Source organism: Zootermopsis nevadensis, unplaced genomic scaffold, assembly GCF_977971745.1.
Source record: "Zootermopsis nevadensis isolate Lab colony 2312 unplaced genomic scaffold, Znev_1.0 Znev_ptg000094l, whole genome shotgun sequence".
In the NCBI taxonomy this organism is placed as follows: Eukaryota; Metazoa; Arthropoda; class Insecta; order Blattodea; family Termopsidae; genus Zootermopsis; species Zootermopsis nevadensis.
Genome location: NW_028259225.1, coordinates 168,007 through 192,693, shown reverse-complemented (window position 1 = coordinate 192,693; position 24,687 = coordinate 168,007). Strand labels below are relative to the sequence as shown.

At 38.9% G+C, this 24,687-nt stretch overlaps 2 protein-coding genes across 3 annotated transcripts in view; one reads left to right on the top strand and one right to left on the bottom strand.

The window, feature by feature from the left end:
* Positions 1 to 347: 347 nt before the first annotated feature.
* Polr2J (DNA-directed RNA polymerase II subunit RPB11) lies at positions 348 to 1,982 on the bottom strand. Its single transcript, XM_022059226.2, has 4 exons — positions 1,776 to 1,982; positions 1,605 to 1,694; positions 1,333 to 1,507; positions 348 to 1,242 (listed from the first exon to the last, which is right to left on the bottom strand). The coding sequence occupies exons 1-4, from the start codon at positions 1,826 to 1,828 to the stop codon at positions 1,207 to 1,209; spliced, it is 354 nt and encodes a 117-aa protein (XP_021914918.1). The 5' UTR covers positions 1,829 to 1,982; the 3' UTR covers positions 348 to 1,206.
* A 26-nt stretch (positions 1,983 to 2,008) lies between these two features.
* The window catches only part of rl (Mitogen-activated protein kinase rl), a 124,791-nt gene continuing 102,112 nt past the window's right edge, over positions 2,009 to 24,687 (top strand). Inside the window, exon 1 of one of the 2 annotated variants that reach the window (XM_022059221.2) lies at positions 2,009 to 2,182. In XM_022059221.2, the coding sequence (XP_021914913.1) occupies positions 2,052 to 2,182 (131 nt within the window). In that variant the 5' untranslated portion in view covers positions 2,009 to 2,051. The remainder of the gene's footprint in view (positions 2,183 to 24,687) is intronic. The other variant, XM_022059220.2, reaches the window with a different exon arrangement.

Genomic DNA, 24,687 nt, shown 5'->3' with positions numbered 1-24,687 from the left:
TCGTGTCTCTTCTGGTCACTCAGAAATCTATGCTTAGCAGTGTCAGTGTACCAGAAGCATATCTAGTGAGAGGTTTTCAAACAAATTCTCTGCTGATTTTGTTCTTACTCAATTTATTACTACAAAAAGATAAGTGCCTTTGTGTGCAAAATAAAATGAGAATGCAAAGAAGCTAAGTGTAGTCCTCTCTTTGGAAACAAAGTTGAAAATTACTGATTTTGAAGTTGGCAGACAAGAATAGTTGTAGGTGATAGAGGTATGAAGATGCAAAATTAGCAGTGCCTCACATAATTAAATGTTTGAGAACCATGGATTAACTGTGACCTCTGCAATTATAAACAAATGTCTAACTGCAATAATACTTTTATTTTTTACTTGGAAAGTATTTGGTTCAAATGTAAGCTGCTGACTGAAAGCTTGATATGGATTAGGCCTAATGACATCATGCCTCAATTAAAACCTCATACACCTACAAAGAAATTTCATATGTTCACAGTTTTTTGTAAATGAACACAATTTGTGCAGGTGTTTGTAACACATTCCTTTATACTTAATGTAACATGTTGTCATCATCTCTTTATGGGTTGGTATGTTGTATATCTTTTACTGTGGTTGCTACATAGAAAGACAAATTCTTTGTGGATTGTGTTTGAGGTACATCATTACATTAATCCACTGGCTGTGTTTGTCAAGTGTCATTTCTGCATACTTTTTGGGATCCCCATATGTCCTAAACTTAAAATGTTTGAAAATCTTTTCACAGTTTATTTTACATTTAGACTGCACTAAATGTAAGTAATACTGGTAAACTGGAATATGATCTTAAAAGGTGTTAAAACTGGAACAAACAAAAGTTGTTGTAAAATGATTTAACACTGAACAGGAAGTCCTTGATTTAATTTCATTGTTAGCCACAAACTTACTTGGTATCAACACTGACACTGTCATAGGTCTCACTTCAGTTTTCTCTTAATATAGGGATCAAAAGATATGCCTCTTCTGAGGTAAACAATCAGTGCACATGGACACTTGACATGGTATCTTTAATTCTGTTGTGAATTATTCCACCTTATCCTCTTGAACATAACATGCTTGTTTCACCAAGGTCTCTTGTTAATAAGTTTTTATAAATTAAATGTTATACAAATTTATAGTCATCACACGCCACAGTACATACAAAGAAAGACTAGGTCACAAAAGTTTAGTTTAATCCAATCCTTCTTTCTTCTCTTTAATTGCTTCCTGCAAAATAATCAAGCATACATTAATCATTCAATGTTTCACATAATTAAAACCATAATTTATTAGAAGTTCATTAATGACTTTTTTTACCCTGAATCTTTCCTCAAAAAGGGACAACTCTGCCAACAAATCGGTTATTGCATGCATGAGAGCATCCTGTGGTGTGTAGTCTGAAGTTGTTTGAATGCGCAATATGAATTTATGTTCCAGTGGATGAGGCAGCTTGTATCCGGCAAACAGGACGTTTGGATCTTTCAACAGTTGACTGCAGAGGAAAAAAACAAACAAAGAGATAATTGCTCACAAGTTGTAAAATAGTGTACTTGATCTGGGCACACTTGTAATCTCTACACAAAACATACTTTCTTATCATATTTCCCAGTGTATGATCTTCTTTATTGATGGTGAATATCGCAGCATTTGGTACCTTCGTATCTTGCTCTTTGATGATCCTGTAAATAAATTGCATCTTTATCATAAATATGTTCATATGGTAAGTAGTTCCAATGTAGGATATTTTAATTTACACTTACTTCTTTTCACCTTCGAATAAAAGGAATGATTCAAATGTTGGTGGTGCATTCATTCTTATAAGTCAAAACTCAATTCTCAAAAGTTACTAGAAAAGGAGTGTAAATCTACAAACTCATACCAAATTCTATCCATACAAGAATTTACAACTAGCGACCCATGCGGATACCAAGCACATTGCCATGAAAACAGTTGCAAAACAAAACGCAATTCCGCTGCTAGCGACACAGATGTGAAAAGTCTCAAATGTTTGCAAGGTAGTTGTCGTAGTTGTCAAAATGGCGGCGGAAGGAGCGAGTCCTGCAGCTGGGAATCCTAATGCGGAAGTTGTACGAGGGCAGGTTTTTGAAGTAGGACCGAGGTATACAAACTTGGCGTACATTGGAGAAGGGGCCTACGGAATGGTAGTGTAAGTAGGATGTAATTAATGTGTCTGTAGTTTTACACTTGATTGTTTCTAACCTAATGGTGTCATGTAGCTTAGTTTCCTGTCTGCTGATGCACACCCCCAAACAGACTTCTTGTAATATTTAAATTTAAATTAAAATCTGAAATAAAATCCTATTCGTTAGAGTTATAATATATTTAAACCGAACACTTTTGTCATAGAAATCACGAGAAGTGGGAAATTCTTGTAAATACTTGTCGTTGTTAGTGGAGAGAGGTTAAAATAGCAATTTTCACTGACATCCACATTTTTTACAGTTTTCTGACGTCATGTTTCTTAACATTTTGTGGAAACTTATGCAACATTACACATACCATCTAACAGTGACATGTCTGTATTGTTTAGCATTATTTGTTCTCTGCATAGCCAAAGGGTAAAGAAAACTTGTTATGACATATGTCAGAAAATTCTAAATCTGTAAACTATTCTGAGTCATTCATTGGTTAACATTAAAAGAAATTACAATGCAAAAAGTTACTTACATATTTTACATACTTTTGCCATTAAGCACAAAGAGATAACTGAATGCAAAATGTGAAAATATAAGGGTTGTTTTAATTGATAGTGAAATGGAGACGTTAATAAGGATAAATGAGGGCAGAGAGAAATTTAGAAACAACACATTTGTTTTTATCTGCTTTGTGAATTTTAGTGAAGAGAAGCCATTATGTGGCTGATACTACAAAGTTTTGTTGTTTAGTTGTGGATCCATAGGACTTTAGGTGCATATGATCATTCCTTACATCCTCTCTACCTTATAGTAAAAGTAGTCCTCTGTGTGTTTTACTTTTTAATATACAGTACATTATTCATTAAACTCTTTTGTGTAATAATGTGATATCTAATTATGTGATGAATTGTATCCACTGACATTACTAATGAACTCACAGTTTTAAAATTTATTGTATAGTTGCCAAGTCTTCTTAATTATGTTGTTTACTCAGTTATTCTAATTTTTAATACTTTTCACATTGAAGTTGCAAAATGTTACCTCCTAGCTTTGCCATGTCTGTCTATTTGTCCATCCATGTCCATATACCAGTTTTGACCCAAAGTAATCATTACTACATGCACTTTATGTGATGAGGATCTCAGTGCATCTGTGCTCGAACCTAACTCACCAAGGAACAGACAGTGCTTTGAAGAAAAGTTTTAAAGAAGAATAGAACATGTATTTTATGCCTGATTCACTTTCCTTTAAGTTGTACAGTTTTGAGGTAAAAAGATGTTTTTATCTTGTGTCATTTCAAAACTCTACACGCACTGGACTGATTCTGATCATGTACTGTGTTAGGGGTCCTTGCAGCTCTTTGCTTTCTTTTTTACGCTGTTTATGTGAAAGTATAAAAAATTGTGATTCACAAATTGAAAATCTAGGGTTGATAACAGAACAGTTTGACCAGAAGTATTATGCAATGTGTACATTTCTTAATTTATTATTCTAATATGCAATTAGGAACAACATTTAGTAAAAGCAAATTTTCTCTTTTTTAGTTTGTTCATAATTTTAAAAAACAAATAAAATACATTGAGCTGTCCAGTCATATTTTATTAATTGGTGTAAAGTAAATAATTTTTCCAGTAGCATAGGACTAATTTGTAATATCTCAAGGCAAAATTTTGATTTTATTAACATTTTAATATTTTTATTACAGAACTGCATCCAAACATGTTTTGTTCAGTGAAAATATATGCACTGGTCAGGTCAGTGTACAGAATGAAGCAACTCTTTAAAGGTTTTTTTCTAAGAGATTGTTAGTATTTGTTTCTTAAAAGAGGTCTTAAGTTTTTTAGTGATTAATACCTGGAACAAATTTTGAGACCTTGGACCATAATTATCCAGATGTGTTGTTTAATGTATCACCTAGAAACAGTATAGAGTTTGTGCCCTTGTATGCTCTTGTATTACATTTTATGACTATATTTATTGTTTGACAAATAGAGTTTTCATACTCGGAAACACCTATCTTGCAGGTGCTGTAATTGCGACAGAGCGAAGGAAATGCATGTGTTGTAGGTGGTGGTACTTTTGACAGACTTTCAGAACACTGGGAAAGTATAGAAAGCTTTTAGCAAAGTTTGTACTGATCTCTCCAAGCTGGCTGGGCAGTTTAGTTTTAATTGGTGGGTCAGTAACTTTCATTTTTACAAACTAATTTATACCATATTAAATGTGTTAACGAAGATAATAGTTCTAGCATTTCATATTTACTGTATGATTTTCTTGAAGGAAATAGATCACTTGGGTGACTTGGCATAAATGAAGATAATATTAGAACTGAACTAAAATAATAGGGTGTGAAGTTGTGGACTGTGTTTACCTGGTTTAGAACGGAGTTCAATGGCGTTCATTTAACATAGTAATGAGCCTTTGCGTTCAGTTAAGAGCTGAAGTTTTCTCACCGTCTGACTGACCATAGTTTCGCGAGAAGGACGCTTGTTGCATGCAGTTGGTTGTTTATATAGTGTATGATTTTTGTAACGGTTTTGAGTATGCCAGTGGTTTCACGCCAATGTTTACGAGTGTTGTTTTCAATTCTTCAAGTTGTGTTAAACAAGATCAATTACGCGCGCATATAGATGGATGAATGCTGTTTATTCAGGTCCTTAGTTACACTTGTTTGCTGCTTCGAAACCGATTGTAACTGCAACAGGTGGTGCGTGGGCTGTCTTCACACCGCACGTTAGTTTCATTTTGCCTCAGCTTCCTTCCCGTGTTTCCTGTTGGTTCTAGAGTTGGTTTACGATCTCCATGCACCCAGAGGAAGCAAAGAATGTAAACCTCGAGGAGATATGTTATTTGTGTAAAGAGCATGACAACAACAGAAATTTATGCCAAACTATTAATATCAATAAGTAAATAAATACGGAATCGAGTCTTGTTATAAGTTAACGATGTGAACACGTTGAATAAGTAGGTAAGATGCGTCTACAAGAGGACGGATTTACTCACGTGATCTTGAATATCATTGTCTTGTAGGATGCTGGGCCGTGTAGTCTCATACAAATAGAGCGACCTTTTAGAGGTACTTACTGCCACCATCATAAGGGCGCCCTGATGCTGGAGGCAGTTAGCAATTTCTGCGAGGCAGCACGGCGCAAAGTCTCATCAATGTCATACCGCAGTGAGAACCAGAAATCTCACCGCTCTCTCGTGTCTGTCGGCTGGCTTTGATATTAGCGGCTTTGAATCTTTTCGTAGTGTAACCATAGACGGTTATACATGTATACATGTGAACCAAACTTTGTCTGCCATCTTAAGAAGAGAAGAGAAAGAGTGTTTGAGAACAGAGTGCTGAGGAAAATATGTGGACCTAAGAGGGAGGAAGTAACATGAGGGTGGAGAAAACTGCATAATGAGCAGCTTCATAATCTGTACTCGTCATTAAATATCATTAGGTTGATCAAACTAAGCTGAATGCATACGACATTTTAATCTAAAAATCTGAAGGGAAGAGACCGCTTGGGAGACCTAGGCGTAAATGGGAAGATATTAACTTCTGGTTCTTTTTGTTCGGGAGGTCCCACGTTCAGATCTCGGCCCGGAGACCGGCTATTCTCACTGGCGTTTCTTGTGCTTTAATTTAGCCCCTCATTCAAATGCCGATATTGTGAGCCTGCTTTAAATTAGGTCACTTGTTTTACATATTTTGCAAATAATTATTCACTGATTATCTTATCATTTGGCGTTATATAAACTAGCGTCGTTGAATAAACCAAGAATAACAATTGATTCACGTGTGTGTGTGTGTGTGTGTGTGTGTATTCGCAGCCTGGTGAGATGCGGACGAAAGTAAATTTCGGACAGGAGTACTGATTTTTTCACTACAAAAAGGCTGCTTTTCGGTGGGCTCAGTCGGTAACGTATTTTCTCCTTGCCATCTCTTGTCATGTAAGTTCACATGCAGTTCCTGTCCAAATCTCGGTCTGAGAATGAGGATGAAGGTGAGGAAACTGTGAATTTCTGTCATCAGAAGTGGAAATATAACAGCACTCAGTGGGTTTACTTTGCGACATCCAGTTTGGTTGGGGTTTGGGAGGTACCCAGTTAGAATTTCGACCAAGGAACTGACCGACGATGACACATTTTTTGTGTTTTTCTTCAGTATTCCGAACCAGATACCGCGATAGCGCTCCAGAATGTAGGATTTGATGTTTTCACGGTGGTGAGTCTGAAACGTCGGTAAACTTCTACCAGACTACACTGCTCAACAATGAATAAGACAGCCATCTTCGAGCTCCAGAATGTCACCATCCATTCCACCCATTGTTGTTTCCTTGCTTAGTCGTTCCTTTCATTCCAAAAGGGAAGTTAAGCACGCAATGATAAAATAATTGTTAGAGTTTGTTTATCCTTGCTATGGATGTAATCTCTCCGTTTAAACTCTGAAGGTTGACACAGGCTAGAAATATTACAGCAAACTGCCGCCGCAAGTCTCTGAAAACAGGCATGCAAGATAACCCGCTGTGCGTGGTTTAGTGTGCCATTTTTTGGTGCCTGTGATAACGCAGGAGTTCTAAGATATGATAATCCCTTGGCTCCACCTAATGTCAATACATTCCCGAAAAGCTCGTCTGTCAACCGATCCCCGCCACAGCAGCAAACAGTTCAGAAATACGAGGAATGTTAAAAGGGAGGATACATGTATGCAATTTTTGGAAGTTTTATGCAACGTGCTGCTGATGGGAATGAAGTACCATGTTTTATTACATTTGGGATATTGGTTAGCAGATTCACGGACCAAAATTAACTTCTTGAAACTAATCGTTAGAAAGTAGAGACTCGATTTATTAAACACTGTAACTAACCTCGTAAGTATGTTTATGAACCGTATGATAAATAATAACTATCGTTTTTCGTAAAAGTTGCAGACAAGGTGGCTAACCATTTGGAAGTCAAATGCCATCGATCGAGGGGGCGAAGAATCCCCAGTTATCCCAGTAGTTTAATAGCAAAACTATATACCCAGAAAATTATACGAGGTGAATTCAGAAAGTCAGGTCAGTATTGGGATATTTTCGTTGTGTGATTTGTAACACTGTTCTCAAGGTCAGACATTGACGTGCTGCGATTTGGTTCAGTCGTCCGTTTATGCCGATCGTGTTTGACATGAAAATGGTTGCAACACTAGAGGTTTGCACCAGGGACGAAGAACAGTTTTACCCAGTCTTGCAGTAATGCCCACAATACCCCGTACAGTTTCCAAGAATCATTGAATGAATCATTGAATGAATCATTGCTTGAACACACTCCATGTTTTGTTCGTTCTTTCGTTGATCTGCGTTCATACCTGTCTGCTCAACAACGATCGGTTGCCTTTAAAGACCCAGTCGTAGACACTTGATTTTGGCAAACAGTTCTGGCCATCCTTGACAGACAGTTTTCGATAGATATCGGCCTCTTTCATTCCTTCAGACATCAAAAGTGCGCTATTGCATGTCCTTGCTTGCTCTTTTAGAGCAGTTATCTTTACACCATGCTCGCTTGGCACGGACAGACTACAACTGAACCACACTTGCATCATGTTACCGGCTGACCTTGAGTTACAGCGTGAACTGAGCAGTGTTGCTAGTCTTACAACGAAAATATTCCAGTAATTCCCTTACTTTTGAATCTCCTTCGCAATTTTTTTAATGTATTGACATCTATTTCCTTCTAAGTTTTGTTTTATTTGTTACTGGAGCTAAATATGTTGCAGTTTTGGTTAAAGTATGGGTATAGCTTGGTATTGACACATCAGAATGAAAATTCCTGTGTAGAAAGTAATGCAATTAAATGACAGATGCTTTAATATTTTACTCCTACATTGTGCATGCCTTTAATATATTGCACGTAGTAACAAATTTTAAAAAAGTCACTGGAACCAGCATTCACTTGTTCTGTAAGAAAGATAAAACAGATCACCGAATAACCGCACGTAATCTTAAACCGTACCTACTTTCTTCTGTAAATAGCGCCGTAGGAATTTATGTGTAAACTTGTGTGAGGCTGATTGATCTTTATTTTCTCAGCCTTGCATGGAGAAAAATCGGATACGTCGAAGGCAAGAAAATGAACTAAGGCGTTTCGTAAAGAAGTAAGTAAGAGCAGTTGTTTCTTTGCTCAGTCATGTAGGACTGGAAAATGCTAATGAGGCCAGTGTTTGAGGCTGAGTGACAGGTAATAAACTAACACAATGCAACTAGTTCCATAGTTCAAAACATATTACATCATAAAAATTGAACGAAAAACTAAACTCCATGAATTATTCCTGAGAAACTGATAGTCGTACAGATAGTAAAAGAATTCCCCGCATTTTATGGAAATGGAAGGTTTATTATCGTGTTCACAAGAGTTCACCACCGGCCCCTCTCCTGAGCTACGTGGATTCAATGCACACCACGTTTTCATATTATCGTCTCTTCTACGCGGAGGCTTTCCGAGGGGTCTCTTACCTTGAGGGCTCTTAACGGAACATTGTTACGCCTTTCTTGTCTCCCCTTGCTTGCTACATGGCATTTATTCGTCTTTGATTTGACCACTCTGATATTTGGTGATAAATACAAATTATGGAGCTGTCATTATGCATTTTTCTTCATGCTTCTGTCACTTTATCTCTCTTAAATCATCCAAATATTCTATTTAACACCGTGTTTTAAGACGCCCTCTGTTTGTGTTCTTTAGTTAACGTGAGAAAAAGGTTCACGCCCACATAAAAACAGGTGAAGTTATATACTTTAGTGTATTTTAGGTAACCGAACTGCATTGATAGTAAACATTCCTCGAATTTAGTCTGCTGTTAATTTCGTCATGAATGCCATTTTGATTCTGACCTTGTCCTTCCCAAGTATTTTAACATTGCTTTTACAGTCGTTTTTAACTAAAATCATGTCAAACAGGAGATAATAGTTACAAGAGCAATAATGTGTGCACCATTGCGTTAAAATATTTCAGAAATATATTTTTGAGGTCTTCCATAGTTTATTAGACTTGATGTTAGAATTTTGCAAATACAGATATAGCATTCTAAACAGATAAATAGTTGCTACATGGCACTGAATTGGAACGAACATTCCATTTGTATTTCGATAAGGGTATGTTGTCTCAAAAGAATTTCACATGAAAGTTGTAGATTTTAATGGTGTACACGTATACATCTAGACAGTGATTTGAGGGGGGGGGGGGCTCTTTGTATAGACCTGCACGTTTTAATAGACTGTATCTGTTCATGTACTCGTGGTGGGATCAAAATTAATGTGGCCCGAAATTTGTGGCATGCACTTAATTGTAATGATCAGATGCTATGTCTTGTACTGATACGTTGGCGGTGTAAAATAGTAGGAGATCGTAGGAAATAGAGCAACGAAAGCTAATTTGAAAGTGGTTCTGGAATTTTGAAAGAGCGGAGTAGCTCAGTCAATATAGTGACTGACTATGGGCTGGACGTTCGGGGTTCGTTCCCCGACTGGGGTAGAGGAGCTGAACCTTGTCTCTCCTTGAGCGCCTACATGGCGTGTAGCGGGGTAACCTATTTTTACTGGAATTTTGAAAATCTGGAGTCCAATCCCATGAGGGTGAATTGTAACACCACTCGTTGATGAACGATATTTCTCAAGTCATTGCTAGTGCCTGTCTTGCATAGTACCACCAGTTTCACATTTTCATGGATTTTTAAAATTGTTGGCCATGTTGTAAGACAAGTTTAAAATCTATGTATCTACCGTATTTGTACCATACATATGTTTATTTCTTAAATCGCGTATACAATTTTGAGACCCTTTCTACGTACACAATTATGTAGCTTTCAACATTCTTCGATGATCCGAAATTGTCGATAAAGTTCGATATGAGTTTAATCTGAAGTAGGCTTTATATTGGAGCAGTGAGAACCAAACAAGTTCTAGAAAACTGAATGGTAGATTCTTAAAATATTGAGCAGTTCGTAGATGAAACATGCATACATATTACGCCCGTATAATGCATTAACTTTGTGCAGCTCGAACAGTAGACGTGTAGAAAGGACTGCACACTCCGAAACAACTTCTGTAATTAAAGAAAATTACCTGTCTTTAACTTGTTAAACTGTGTTCAGTACAATATCTGTGAGTTGTCTTCAGACTATTAAGCTTCACTTTGAGTCAAATTGCGCGATGTTCTCATATCTCGAGAAAGATCAGATTGAATTGCTATAGTAATTTAGCTGATTGTTTTCTGAAATGTTCTAAACTTTCATATTTGTATTTTCACATATTAGGTTCACAATTAATGTGTCACACTTGACTTGTGACAAATCTAGCTGGAACTCTTTAAATATTATACTAGTTTACTCTCTGCTATAAGAGCCGGGATAGCTCAGTCAGTATAGTGACTAGCTACGGGCTGGACGACTGGGGTTCGATCCCCGATGGGGGCAGGATTTTTCCTCTAGCCTCTGCGTCCAGACCGGCTCTGGGGCCCACCCAGCCTCCTCTACAATGGGTACCGGGGTCCTTTCCCGGGGGTAAAGCCGGCCGGGGCGTGATGCTGACCACTCACCCCCATCTAGTGCCGAGGTCAAGGAAGAGAGGAGCTATACCTCCTCTCACCCCAAACGCCTACATGGCGTATAGTGGGACAAACTTTACTTTTTACTTTACTCTCTGCTATAAATTTGCCAGATACTATTATTATACAAGCTCGATAGCTCAGTCATCATAGTGACTAGGTACAGGCTGGAATACCGGGGTTCGATCCCCGACGGGAGTAGAAGATTTTTCGTCAATCTTCTGCGACCAGACCGGCTCTCGGGCCTATCCAACGGGTACCGGGGGTTAAGCGCGGCCGGGGCGTGACGCTAACCACTTACCCCCATCTGGTGCCGAGGTCAAGAATGAGTAGGATCTGTACCCGTTCTCCCCCAAACGCCTACAGGGCGTATAGTGGGACAGTTTTACGTTTACATACAGTATTTTTAGCCGTGTTTGCAAACATTTGGACTCCCATTTCGCTCCGTCCGCTTTTAACGCAAGCAACAACTCGAGAACGGCTGATCGGTTTCTGTGACATTTGATATTCAGGAGTTTCACTGAAATTTTCCGCCGTATGCCAGATTTGGTTAAGATCGGACAGTAGTAACGGATACAGTGCATGAAGACCTGTCATGCCATTCAAAATGATCAAAATTATGCCCCAAAAATGCTACGCTGTTCCTACGTCCCTAATGTTTTCCTCCTCTAACGAGCAGATTTTTTTTTGTGTTAGGCCTGTATGCCCCAGTTCCTTTCTTATTGGCATGTAAACATTGAATGTCGGATTAATTTCTTGTTTCTATTGTGTGCGCGATGCTTTCAAAATTTGTTCGGCTGTATTAGGCATTTTTCAGATATCCGGATTACGTAATATCACAATTTATATTGTTATTACGAGCGGTTTATATTTCTTAACATTGGCTGGGTTCTCTGCTAACGTGGAAGTATGTAAGGCCCAACCTTTTTTGTTGTGCGGGAAACATGTAGTCCAATACATAAAATGTGGACTGTATACGTGTAATGATATATATCTAATAATGATATATACATTATTTACAATAAATATGTACTGATGATAATGTGAAAAATTAGTAAAAAAAAAAAATGCAATTTACAACCTAGGCTAGGATGTGTTTATTTTTAGCACATTTTTGCAAAATGAATTAGTAATGTGATGTATGTCTTCATACATAAAAAGTTCATAACCTTTATTAAAAAAATTATTGCCTCGATTTGAACTTGGGTGTGATTTTGCACTATAAGACTGGCAATGATAATATCAGAAAGAAGCCGCTGCTGGTGCCTGTGCATCTGCAGTTCGTTAACTAGGAAACATCCCCGAAACAGTACACGTCGGCAATTGTTGACAAAGTTGTTTTAATCCTGGCAAAGTAGAACCGCCAACAATAAGGACTTATGAAAGGGCCACTTGGGAATGTAGAACTGGTGGTAACTTACTTTCATAGTTTGCCGGGAAACGGGTGGAATTACTTAGGCGTTGTATCGTGCCGTTACCAGGGAAAGGGTTAAAAGACGTCAAATGTCTCCGCGAGCTACAGGTTGGGCGGGCCTGATGAAAAGGAAAACAGGGGTCGTAATTTATTCCTCGAACTTCTTCCACTGTTGTACTCTTTTGAGCTATGTCATGAAATAATTTGAATCTACATGTTGTGTGCCGATGCATAATAACAACTGTAGTGTATTTTAATTCAAGTTTTACCCGACTTGGTGCAGGGTCTGAAGATGGCTGTCTTCTGGGTTGTAGCGTCGTGTAGTCTGATAGAAGTTTACGAACGTTTCAGAGGTCCTTACTGCCTCCATTATCGGGGTGATGAGTAAGCCGAGCGCGTGGAAAGAGTTTGAGTTATGTGAGATTGGCAGTCAAGGCAGAGCCGGTCCATGCATCTGAATTTGGTGATATAGACTATGAATAGGTTTAATACAAAATTGATTATATAGTGCATACGTTTGTAGATATACTTTCAACTGGTACAGGGTAGCTCAATCAATTTTGGGGGCAGGTTCTCGCCAGGGCACGGTTTTTATTTTCGTCACAACGTTCACATCGGATGTTGGACACATCCAGCCTCCCACCCGATGTACACTGAGGTTTTTTCCCAAGGAGGGCAAAGAGACGGGACTTCTAGCTAAGTGCTGACCACCGTTTAGTGCCGAGGTTTGGAATGTTAGTTCGCTTTGCGTGACTCTTACTTTTCGGTGACATATTTACTTTCCACTCTAGTATATTTTTGTGTGTAATCGTTTGAAATTATGTGTTCAGTGTGAAGTTGTTGAATCTGTGAGGATTCATATCAAATGTGTGTGGTTGTGATTACTCTAACAGGGCGAAGGTGTCTTGTAATCCCCTTCAGCGGATTGTGTGGAAAATCAATTACATGAAAGGAAAAGGTATTCGAAGACTATTTACTCTTTGTGCAGATTTATCCATCATGAATCTCGTATTATTTCATTGCTTGTAGGCTCCATTAAGTGGAAACATTTTTCCCCATGAGAATGAGATTGAGAACTCTTAAACAGAAAATGGTTCAAAGAACTTGGTTTTAAAAATCTGCTAAACTCGCCGTCTTTGAATACTAAAAGACAAAAACCTTTGTTTGTCATGATTAATTGAGGGCAACAGAAGTGTCATACAGTGTTAGGTCCTGCCATGTTGTATCACAATGCATTTGTTTTTGTATGTCCACGCTGTAAAGACGAATTGTATTGAATTTAAAATAACTACATGTCGATGGAGTGAAATCTGTATTTAGTTACGTGTTTGACTTGGCATGCGAAATTGTATGGAATGATTTGTTAAAAATATGCTTTCAAGCTTTGTTTTAATTGTTTTTGTATTAACAATTATAGACTTAACGTCGAATAGTACGATGATTTGCGAATGATGAATTTAAGCTCACGTGGTAGAAAGCTGTCGGGGCATAATTCAAGGTACTGTTCCCTCAGTTGTCTGAAGTAACTGAGAAAAGCCTCTGTCCCGATGTTTTAACCCACTACTTTCCCAGTATAAAGCAAGAGTTGTAACTACTCGAACGCGACGTTCGGTGTAAGTTATTACAGCTTCTTGGGGTCTGTAAGCCGTACGCAATTACAGGATTAATGTCAAGTAATTAGTCGCTTAAGAAAATTAATTTCATACCTTAGATGCATACGTGTTATCATTCCGGTATGAATGTTTATACAGTCGGTGGAATATTTTGATAACGCTGTTTCTTCTCCCAATATTAGCATTTCCCGCTCAGAATACAACGGTATGTATTTAACAGGTTGTGTAGGTAATATGTTTTACGTAGTCCTGAACTGGCATGGAGACCGTACCATTTATATAAAACGTTCGAAAACGAATAAGCGGGGTGGAGGCCTGGAAGTTTTAATGGTAAATGGCTTAATACTGATGAAAGAGGACGTAATTTGAAGATGGCTGTCTTCTGGGTTGTTGCGCCGTGTACGAGGTGCGATCGGAAAGTTTACAGACTGCGCCTATAAAAACCCGTACACTTATCTCAGGTATTAAATTCATCCATCACCCTCGAAGTAGTTCCCCTGGGAATGAACACAACGATCCCAGCGCCGCTGCCAAGCCTGGAAGCATCCCTGGAAATCTTTCTTTGTCAGCCTGTCAAGCACCATCTGCGATTCTGCCTGAATCTCTTGCCAAAGACTCACCAAAACGGCTACGGAAACCTATGAAATGCTAAAGCAAGCATTTGGGGAGTCCGCAATGGGTCGTGCACAAACTTTTGTGTGGCATTCACGTTTTAAAAATGGCCGAACCTCTGTCAATGATGACGAGCGTTCTGGACGACCATCTTCGAGCACAACGCCCGAAAATGTTACGAAGATTCGGCAGGCCATTCACGAAGATCGACGTCGTACCATCAACGACTTGTGCGACATTGTTGCGATAGGCTATGGGACCTGTCAGCTGATTCTAAAGGAAGAACTCCACATGCGACGCATCATGACAACGCGCCAGCGCACACCGCCCTCAAAGTTCGGCAGTTTTTGGCCTCATACACCATGGCCGTCATCCCGCACCCTCCTTATTCGCCGGATTTAGCTCCGTGTGACTTCTTCCTCTTCCCAAAGATGAAAATTCAGCTAAAGGGAAGGAGATTTGAGACGATAGAAGAGATTCAGGCAGAATCGCAGATGGTGCTTGACAGGCTGACAAAGAAAGATTTCCAGGGATGCTTCCAGGCTTGGCAGCGGCGCTGGGATCGTTGTGTTCACTCCCAGGGGAACTACTTCGAGGGTGATGGATGAATTTAATACCTGAGATAAGTATACGGGTTTGGTATACGCGCAGTCTGGAAACTTTCCGATCGCACCTCGTAGTCTAGAAGTTTACCGACATTTCAGATGTCCTTGCTGCAACCATAGTCAGGGCGGTGATGGAGGCAGCAATGACCTTTGAAATGTCGGTAAACTTGAACCCTACTACACGGCGCAACAACCCAGAAGACAACTATCATCTGACTCACCGCCGTGAAAACATAAAATCCTAATTGTTTCACGAAAAATTGTCGGACAGTTTTAACGGCCGCTTTACGTAAGAGCATACAAGCTTATTTGAGCCTGTTTAAAATGCTCCCGAAAGAAAAGAAGTTTGCATGAACTTATCTGTTTATCTTATGTGGATTAACATAGTTGCATAAATGGATACTCGCATACATAGTTCGGTATTAACTGTAGTATTAATTGAAATTTATGATTGTGATAAAAGATGTGTAATTAATTTAAATTTTCGTACTACATTTTGTGATACTTTACTTTCTCCCACCACGGTGCCAACTATAGGTTATTTCGAGATTGACTCAAAGATAAAATCCCCGACAGCACGAGTGACGTTCCTGTAGAAACCACATAACCTCATAAGCAGGAGGCTTCGTTATCAAACGAGATTGCGCTTGCGTTAGTTTTACTGTGGTATCAAACTGCTTCCGAGACCAAAGACTTTGAAACTGCTACGCTTTGTATGGACGTCGGGTATCGCTTTCTAGGTTATGTTGCATAGTGCGAAAATAACCTTTATATACCCGAATGTCTACAACAACTGTGGGCACTATGCAGTCTTAGTTTCTCAAGTAGATATCATTAATCACTGTCAGGCTGGTTTTTGGCTTGTGTGAGCAGTAATATGCTACTAGCGCCAGAACTGAGTTACCTACACTCATCTAGATATTGTGCGACAAGGAAATGGTGCAAATGAAACTGCATGTAATGTACAGAATTGACGGTTGTCATTATATAGTTCCATACTGTAAACGAAAATGTAGCTTTAACTTTATTCTTGACAACAGTAGTATATAACTGTCTTTATAAATGCGTTTTCGTATTCGTTAAGAACAGATCAAGTTTGAGGAATGCTTGCGACATTTTATTTCTGACTCTTTTGTTCTCCGGTCTCCTATCTGAAATCGTAAGGTTTAAAATTTGCAAAATTAAGTTTGCCCGTTGTTTTGTATAGGTATGGGCCTCTCACACTGAGTGAAGAACACCTGTTGAGAATGTCCGAGGAGAATATTTGGATGTAAGACAGAGGTAATAACGGGAGACTGAAGGAAGATTCACGGGGAGGAACTTCATAATTTACTTAGTGAATAGTGTTAGGGTGATAAATGAACTAGGTTGAGATGGTCGGAGGGAGGCAGCAAGGACCTCTGAAACGTCGGTAAACTTCTACCTGACTACACCGCGCAACAACCCAGAAGACAGCAATTTTCAGACTTATCGCCGTGAAAACGTCAAATCCTACATGATCCATGTAGTTAATTCTTGTCTTCACATTTAGACTTCGCAACTACTGTAATGATTTTCACTGTGTAAGCGGGCGATCTTGTCACCATCTTCAGCCAGGTTCACCCTCTGTAATAGTCTGATTTTGAGTTCGGAAGACCCAGATCTGATATTTGAATTCCCGCGGTACTCCGTCGTCGTCTGCTAGTGTGAGTGTTTTTATTCTGCGTCTTCAACGTTGTCCGATGGAGAATGTGATTCAGAATTCTGTTGTTGTTTGTATTGTGCAACATTCATATTTCTTGAATTTTCTACAGTCTGCGATTCTGAATTTTTTATTTTTCCTTGTCCTGATGTATTATTGTTTAGGCCTGACAACTATTGGTGCTGATGTTGCTAATATTTTTAAGTTCTGCCTGCAGCTTTGCCAGATGGTCTTTTGTTTTCTCTTATTCCATTGTGTTGTGTACAGCAGTAATTGGCGTTTACTTTACTGGTTTAATTGACGTAGAATCTGTCATTTTGATCACACAGAATTAAACCTGTCTTGCTTAATTCAGTCGTTTGTCAGACTATGGCAAATATTTTTTTACTTCTGCGTCTGAGGTGAGTTTGTTTGTTGTTATTTTCTCTCTCGCTGCTTGTATGAACGTCATGTATCTATAAATGTGTCAGATGCATTCAGTGTGAACGGATAACGGTATCAGACCTGGTTTACGCGACCGTCCTTTGTTGATTCCAAGGAAATATGTTGTGAATTCGTAAAATTTCTGTATGCCCACGCATAAATGAGTTGTGGTAATAAACTATTACAATTTCTTATATTTACTTTTTATGTTTGTATGCATACATTTATGGGGAAGATGGTAGGATTGAAATAGAATTTTGTGCACGTGTCTTACTGAAATTCTACCAGTCGGTTTTATTTTTGACGTCTTCATATTGTCTTGCGAGTGTAATATTCGCCTTCCCGTTATCTTGCGTATGGAAACGTAATAGATACTTCCGTAAAGTGGTTGTAATGAGCTCGTTATATGGGTCTCTTCTTAATAATGAAGCGTCTAAATGTCTAAGTTGTCAAAATGTTTTAAGCCCGTAAAGTCTCAGAATGTACGCTTAGGTAGAGACGTGCGTCGTTTGAAGTGCCTGTAACTAGCCGGCGTGTGATTTTAACATAAACATATTTATGGTTTTCAGAGTGTTGTTTGATGGAGCTGTATAATCTGCAGACGTTAAGTAAGGTAATATGGGATATAAAGGGAATTAGCAACTATGACTGGTTAAAGGAAGCGGGAAGACGCTTTTGTGGTCTTTGTACCGATTCGCTGCCCTCGGGATTGTAATACCCCGACCGTGATTCAGATCGAGTATCGCTCGTGTGAGCAAGTCACACACGGACGGTAGAGATGAGCAATCTGATACTGTAATACCCATGTTTTTTGGATTTTTGAACCATATCAGTGTAGTTCTCTCGGAAAATTGTGTTGAATTCGAAAATTGGTAGGCCTAGTGCTTGTGTTTTGTAGATACAATAATTTTAAACATAAATTATAGTACTTACTTTAAATCATGTAAAGCAACGTATTGTACGGTGAACCACTTGTTGGAATGTCGAACTATGATCTCTCTCCGACCACTCAGTTCACAGTCTAATTATTGTTGTAATGTAGTCCTACGTGCCATTCATTTTAAGCCTTGGAGTTAAATTTTTAAGAATGTTGCTGTATGAGCGAATCAACATGTTTGCATAATTGGATGTATTTTGTCTAACAATAAAATGTTGGAATGTATGGCACACCAGAAGGGCGTAATGCTTATTCTGCCGTACAGAGAGATATAACGAGTTGCGTTCAGGCACATATTTGTCATACAAAGTAGGTGTAAGAGTTTAGTCTCCAGTAAAGTAGCCATTTTGTTTATACGCCCATCTAGCTTGATGCCTCTTTATGTATTTATTAAACAGTTTCCTGCTCCGTGTTAATTGTTTCGACGAATTTAGTCACGTAATTCACGTGTTGTATGAATTATTTGGTTTGGTGTATTTAAATTTCTGTCATTGTATCTGTTGCTGCTGTGGGAATTTCCAAATAATGATTGTGGCTGGGTTCGAAGATTATATTTGGTAATTCTGTCATTCACTTACAGGTTTTACATGACTTCGCATCTTTCCACTAACATTTATTCTCAGGTATTATTTTACCTTAAAAACTGTCTTACGGTGTATCTCAGTATACGTTGTGATGATTAGTTAAAATCTAGGTTTGTTTGTAACAAGGCCATCAACTTTTTCGGATAGGGGAACTTAATGAAATATGACGCATTCACATGTTTCTTATAAACAAACTGGATCACGGCTCTGTGACAGTCATAAGTGGGTAAAACATAATTATTTTACGTGTTGTCTCCTTTTTAATTTGCTGTTATTCTTTGGGATGTGTCGTAATGGCCTCAGAACGAAGAGCCTTCATAAATCTTGAATGCTTACTGGCTTCACTACTGCGTCGGAGAAGTTGCCGATATAACAAGGGGTTATCGTGTTGTTGGCGGGGATCGGTCCGTGTGAAGTGGCAGTGAGTGCAGTCATATTTAATCATTATTGTTGTGTGATACGTCTATATTAAATTTACAGAGCAACGGATCTGTGATGGTAAGTTTATTTTTATCTCAAAGAACGGTTTTCTGTCCTTACCTGCAGTATCTCCTTTCTGTTAAATGTTTCATGGAAGAATGGATGTAAAATAATCGATTGTAGTCTATTCGTGGGGAAATCTGATGAAAGATTTCAACAGGCGTGTAAGGTATTTCGTGAGTTCGTAGACTTGTCGCGTCCTTGGACGGAAACATGTAAGTTCTGTGGGTGTCATTAATGTTAGTATTCCATTCGATGTTGTATTGTCAGATAAGAATGTAGTGCGTCGTCACTTCGTCTCCTGTTCGTGAATTCCGGGTTTGAGAGCCGTCGAGGCTGAGTGCTAGTTGTTTGTTGTTCCCAATGAAGTCGTTGCAGTTTCACGATCCTCACGGCGATATGACAGAAAATTCGTGTTATTTATAATAAAATGGCAGTGAATCGTAATGTGGCCAGTAATTGTACCGTGGAGAAAAGTCGTACTCGATGCTGGGTGATATTCAGTGCGCTATACTCGCATTCACATACATACTCGTATGTAGAGGAAGGCTCATTGTGCTTTGGAAATATGTGGATCTACCAAGGCGATATTTTCAGAATTTTTATGTCGATGTTTATCTGCTGGATTGTAACGACATTCTAGGTAGATACCTACGTTTCGGACGCACGTAGTACCTCCTTCTTCATGAGTATAACAGGGCCTTGGACGTGGACGAAGTCAAATATTATTGGGGTGATGGGCAGGGCTTGAAACACATGGAAGAGATTGGAAACACGCAAAAGATTTTGGTAGGAATCATGAGGGAAGAGAACTTGGAATTCCATGTTGAAAGGATGTTATTAAAGAAATGCGATATTGAATTGTGCACTGGATTCATCTGGCTGAGAACAGGGACCGATGTCTGGCAGGATCTTTTGAAGGATGATGAACCATCGGGTTCTGTAAAAGGTTGTTAATTGTTTGACCAGCTGAGCGACAGTTGGCTTCTGAAGAAGGTCTCTGCTGCTTGGAGTTGGATGGTTTGTTGTATTCAGTAGTATTGTTTGGTCAGTGAAGTAAAATAGGTGATGATGTCCTGGACATAGATCTTGGATGGGAAATCAGTTGCGTACCGAATTTTGGAACGTTTGTGTAGCTGAGAGGAGATTGGGAAATATTGCTACCACGAATCGTAGGAAATTGTTGTGACGATGGGAGATGGATGACCCTGTGGCCGGATTTGGTGTCGCCTGTGCTAAAGCTTCGGGTGCTGCTGTCACTGAACTTGGGATTGTCTGGTCGCGTCTGTGGTCTGGTACTGCAGTTGAGTCATGACAGATATTAAAGTGTTTAAATAGGGTTTGAGGTTCTTATGTCTATGAGTTCGAGGATGGCTGTCTTCTGGGTTGTAGCGCCGTGCTTACTCATCATCGCCCAAGTGATGGAGGCTGTAAGGACTTCTGTAACCTCAGCAAACTTCCACCAGACTACACGGCGCTACAACCCAGAAGACAACCATCTAATGTATCTAAGTTGTGTGAGTTTACCGCATAAGCTGTGGGAGGCTGAAACAGAAACAGGAAATGTCGGAAGTGAAGATGATGATTAAACCTAAGTTGCGTTTGCTTTGCTTAATTAATGATCACTACTGTAACTTCTGGAACATTGGGTGTGTTTAAAAACTGTAGGTCTGAGTTTCCATGAAGGTGTTGATACGTGTGATGTGAAATTGCCATGGGTCATGACGCCGTTATGAATGAGAGAAATGCCGGTGATATTGTGACCTGTGAAATATAAATGTGAGAGGTAGCTTATGTTTATAACATCTGCTGCATGGTCTTAAAAGAACGTGGCAGTGTGAGTCTCTTTCATTGCTGTTTTATGTCCTAAGCTAACACAACGTATATATTTTGATGTCAAAGGTTTTCACATGTTTTATTAAATAGCCGTGCTACATCTATATGATGTGCTATTGAGCGAATGGTGGTATTTCAGCGGTGCTGTGTCAAAATTCTTAATTACCTACGACTGTGGTGACCATGTGTACCACCTGCTTTGATGGTCGCTAATTCTGTATTTTGCGCAGTGTTAATGGGTTCCGTATGATTCTCAGAGCAAACAGCGTGGCGTTGTGTCGTGCCTTCTTTGAGGTTCCGGAGTGAATTTTAAATATTTAGTTAGACGAGTCTCGGCTTCAAATGTTTAATATCAGTTTCATTCTAAATTTATTTTGGCTGTTATGTATGTTGCAAATGCAAATATCTTGATAATTGTTTATATTCTTCAGCATTAATTATTTCTCCAATTGGGTACGCTTTTTGTTACACTATTCCATTTGTCCGTACCTTCCTCTGAATTGCTTGTGGTGAAATACAGGATTATTTGCCCCATTTGAACAAAATGAGAAGGGCGCGGAAATCCCTACACCTTCTAAGGTTACGAGGTTAACAGCGTTAAAGTCAAATCGAGCTACTTTTAAGTAAGTGTTCGTGCTCATGAATGCCCATAAATATTTTCATTCACGTTGCGTTTAAGTTAAGTGCACAGAAATTATGGGTGCCTATTTATAATACTAACGAGACCAAACTTTTATGAACGACATATTTGTATTAATAAGACATGGTTTAATACATAGTTTCCAGTATAAAGTATTTGTTGATGTTAAGATATGTGTGTTAGCAGTGGTCATAACTTCATATCATCACAAGCATATGAATTAACACGCGCGTATTCGTCGCCGGCGGCGTACTGCAGTGCTGATGGCCTAAAATGCCGTTAATTTTACTACTGTAACCATGTTTCGTGTTTTTATTTAGTCATATGATGGTGAAGTATGGCATCTAAGGCTGCTGTGCCAGATACTATTCAGAAGTAACGATGCGGGGAATTAATGAGCAGCAAATACTTATTCTAAGGCCAGTGACGCCGCTAATAGATGTTTATGTATTTGAGAAATACGAAGTCCTCTTATAAAATTATCTGGCTGTAGTAAATTAATTTACTTTTGTTTGTGTATAGAAAAATAATGGGGAATAATATGGGCAGCACACGTAGCACGCATAGGATGCCTACAAAATTTTATTCGGGAAATGTTAAGGAAATAACCCACTTCGGAGATTTTTTTTAGATCACAAGAATGTTTCTCAGAAGAGGATCCAATGGCGGGCTGTTATGAACACAGTAATGTACGTTAATATTCATAAACGACACAGAATTTATTGACTAGCTGGGGTGCTATCATCTCAAGAAGGGCTTGTTCTGCTGTTCGAAGTTAATTCATGTAATTAATAATGTTACATAAAAATTGAAGTAGTAACGTTCTTTGGGCTGAATCTGACTGGATGGTAGACAGTTAATTTGTGACGTACTTCGAAGTAAAATGTTTGCAATCCGCGGAAAACAGGTTGTCTTACACTTGACATGTGTGATGGCAGTAGGTCTGAAAATTAATGAAAAACAAAAATTCGAGAGCAGAAAGAGTTTGGCTTTTACGAAGCTGTAAGAAAAATGTATGTCGCGTAAATTTGGTATTTATTGAAATCCTATTGTATTTAGATATTACCTAAAGCAATTTCGTGCGTGTGAAATAAAATGACTATCTATCGCTTAAATCCTTGTCGCCTTCATGTCCACACCGGAGTCTGTTGAATGAGGGAAGTGAGCGGGGCGCTTAATAAACGTGGATAGTGGGTGAAGGTAATTGCTGGATTTACCCTCCGGCCGTCTCTACCACAGCAGAAGACCCAGAGATGGTTGAGTGACGTCAGGTAGATTGTCAAGGTGTGATAATTCCGAATGACCTTTCGGGAATCAAAGCCAGACCTTTTGCAAACATGTTCCCAGAATAAAAATTGTAGCTCGTATGTTGTTCTCCTCCATTTTCTTTAATCTTGGCGTTATTGTTGATGTCATGTGAGGAACCGAATGCGTTTGATTTGATGATTTATTAAGTTTACTGAATAGGCTTGTTAGCATAATGAAATCAAGGAGAATGAGTTAGGCGGACACGTAGCACGCATAATGGAAATACACAATATTTTGGTCAGAAGACCTTAAAAGATGTCACTGGAAGACCTCGGCACAGATGAGGGGTTAGTATTGAGACGTGAATAAAGGGCTGGGGCTGATAGATTGAGCTGGCTGAGAATAGCCTCCACTGACGCGCTTTTGTAAGCACACTAATGAACACCCGCATTTCTTAAAAGATGGGAATTTATTGACCGGCTAGCTGTTTACTTTTCAAGGAAGCTTCTGTTCTATGAAGTATGGATTTATGTGTAGGCTACTACGTGTTTAAATCTTAATATTTCTTTATGATTTTCAGCTTTCTGCTTGTTAAGTGTCCACAATTTCATTTTGCGTGTTTGAGACGTCGTCACATTATGTAGGATTTGAGGTTTTCACGACGGTGAGTCTGAAGATTGCTGTCTTCTGGGTTGTTGCGCCGTGTAGTCTGGTAGATGTTTACCGACGTTTCAGAGGTCCTTGCTGCTTCCATCATCAGGGCGATTCGTCATCAAATTTTTGTTTTTAATTCTGTTCACAATTATCTTTGTTTTTCATGAAGGAAATTTTAAATAGGCCTGTACAGTGTTGAAAATGTTATTTATCAGTGTATACTGTAATCATTAATGAAAGACATCATGTCGCAAACTCATGCACTGCGTAAACAGAGATAGCAGCCTACATAGACTAATCGAATATTTATGCACTCACTGTCGATATGAACAGTGCTTCAGGGCTCCTGGAGTACCTTATGTAAACCTCTCGACTGTTACATCATTGTTTTAAGTGGCCCTACCCTTTACTGCGGATGGATCACATAACTCATCGGAACGTGTGAACACTAACTTCCAGTAGCTCCACAGTATTTAACACTTTTCTGTGATTACTGAACCGCGGAGAACTCGTGAGACTTCAGGTTCTCGTGGCGTCTGGGTTTTTACCGTATGCTGTTGATGGAGGCAGCAGTCACCTCTGAATCATCGGTAAACTTCTATCGGACTACACGGCGCAACAGTAACAGTGAACATCTTAGTTCTTTTTGTTAGAATTGTTACCAAACTACTAGATGTGCGCAAGTGTGTTAATACTGAGAGATATATTCGGTTGTGGTTCTCAGTCCCTAAATATGTCACCAAGTCCCGCATCGTCTGCTGTGTCTTTCTTATTAATATTGTTGTCCAAGTGATAGTAAAATTCGCAGTTCTGAAAGTAAATCTGTTGGAAGTGCGAGACGAACGTTTTGCCGCGAACACGGAGCGCATAGAATCAATATTTGAACAGTTTCATTAACACGGCGAAGGATTTCATAGTAATAATCATTTATACTATCATGGACTTAGGATTAGGTTCGTTAAAATTATTAACTTTAGCTTTATATGAAAATCTAATTAAGGTAGTTGCTTGTGAAATTATGATTTCAAAGGCGGAGAATATGTGTATTTGCTCGATTAATGGGGATTTGCTTTGAAGACTCTGACTTACATAGCCCTGTGGTGCAAATGTATGTGGATATATGAGCCAGTCTACTTATAAAGTGTGTGGCTGTTTGGTTAATCGGTTTAACGTTACTTAACAGCATCGCTTGTTCGACACTGTCAACACATTAAT

What these genes read in the sequence shown, in the direction of transcription:
- Polr2J (XM_022059226.2), bottom strand. Translation starts at nt 1,828, where the DNA reads ATGAATGCACCACCAACATTTGAATCATTCCTTTTATTCGAAGGTGAA. An exon ending in CTGGGAAATATGATAAGAAA is followed by an intron (nt 1,508 to 1,604) that starts GTATGTTTTGTG and finishes TTTCCTCTGCAG; the next exon opens with TCAACTGTTGAAAGATCCAA. An exon ending in TTTTTGAGGAAAGATTCAGG is followed by an intron (nt 1,243 to 1,332) that starts GTAAAAAAAGTC and finishes ATTATTTTGCAG; the next exon opens with GAAGCAATTAAAGAGAAGAA.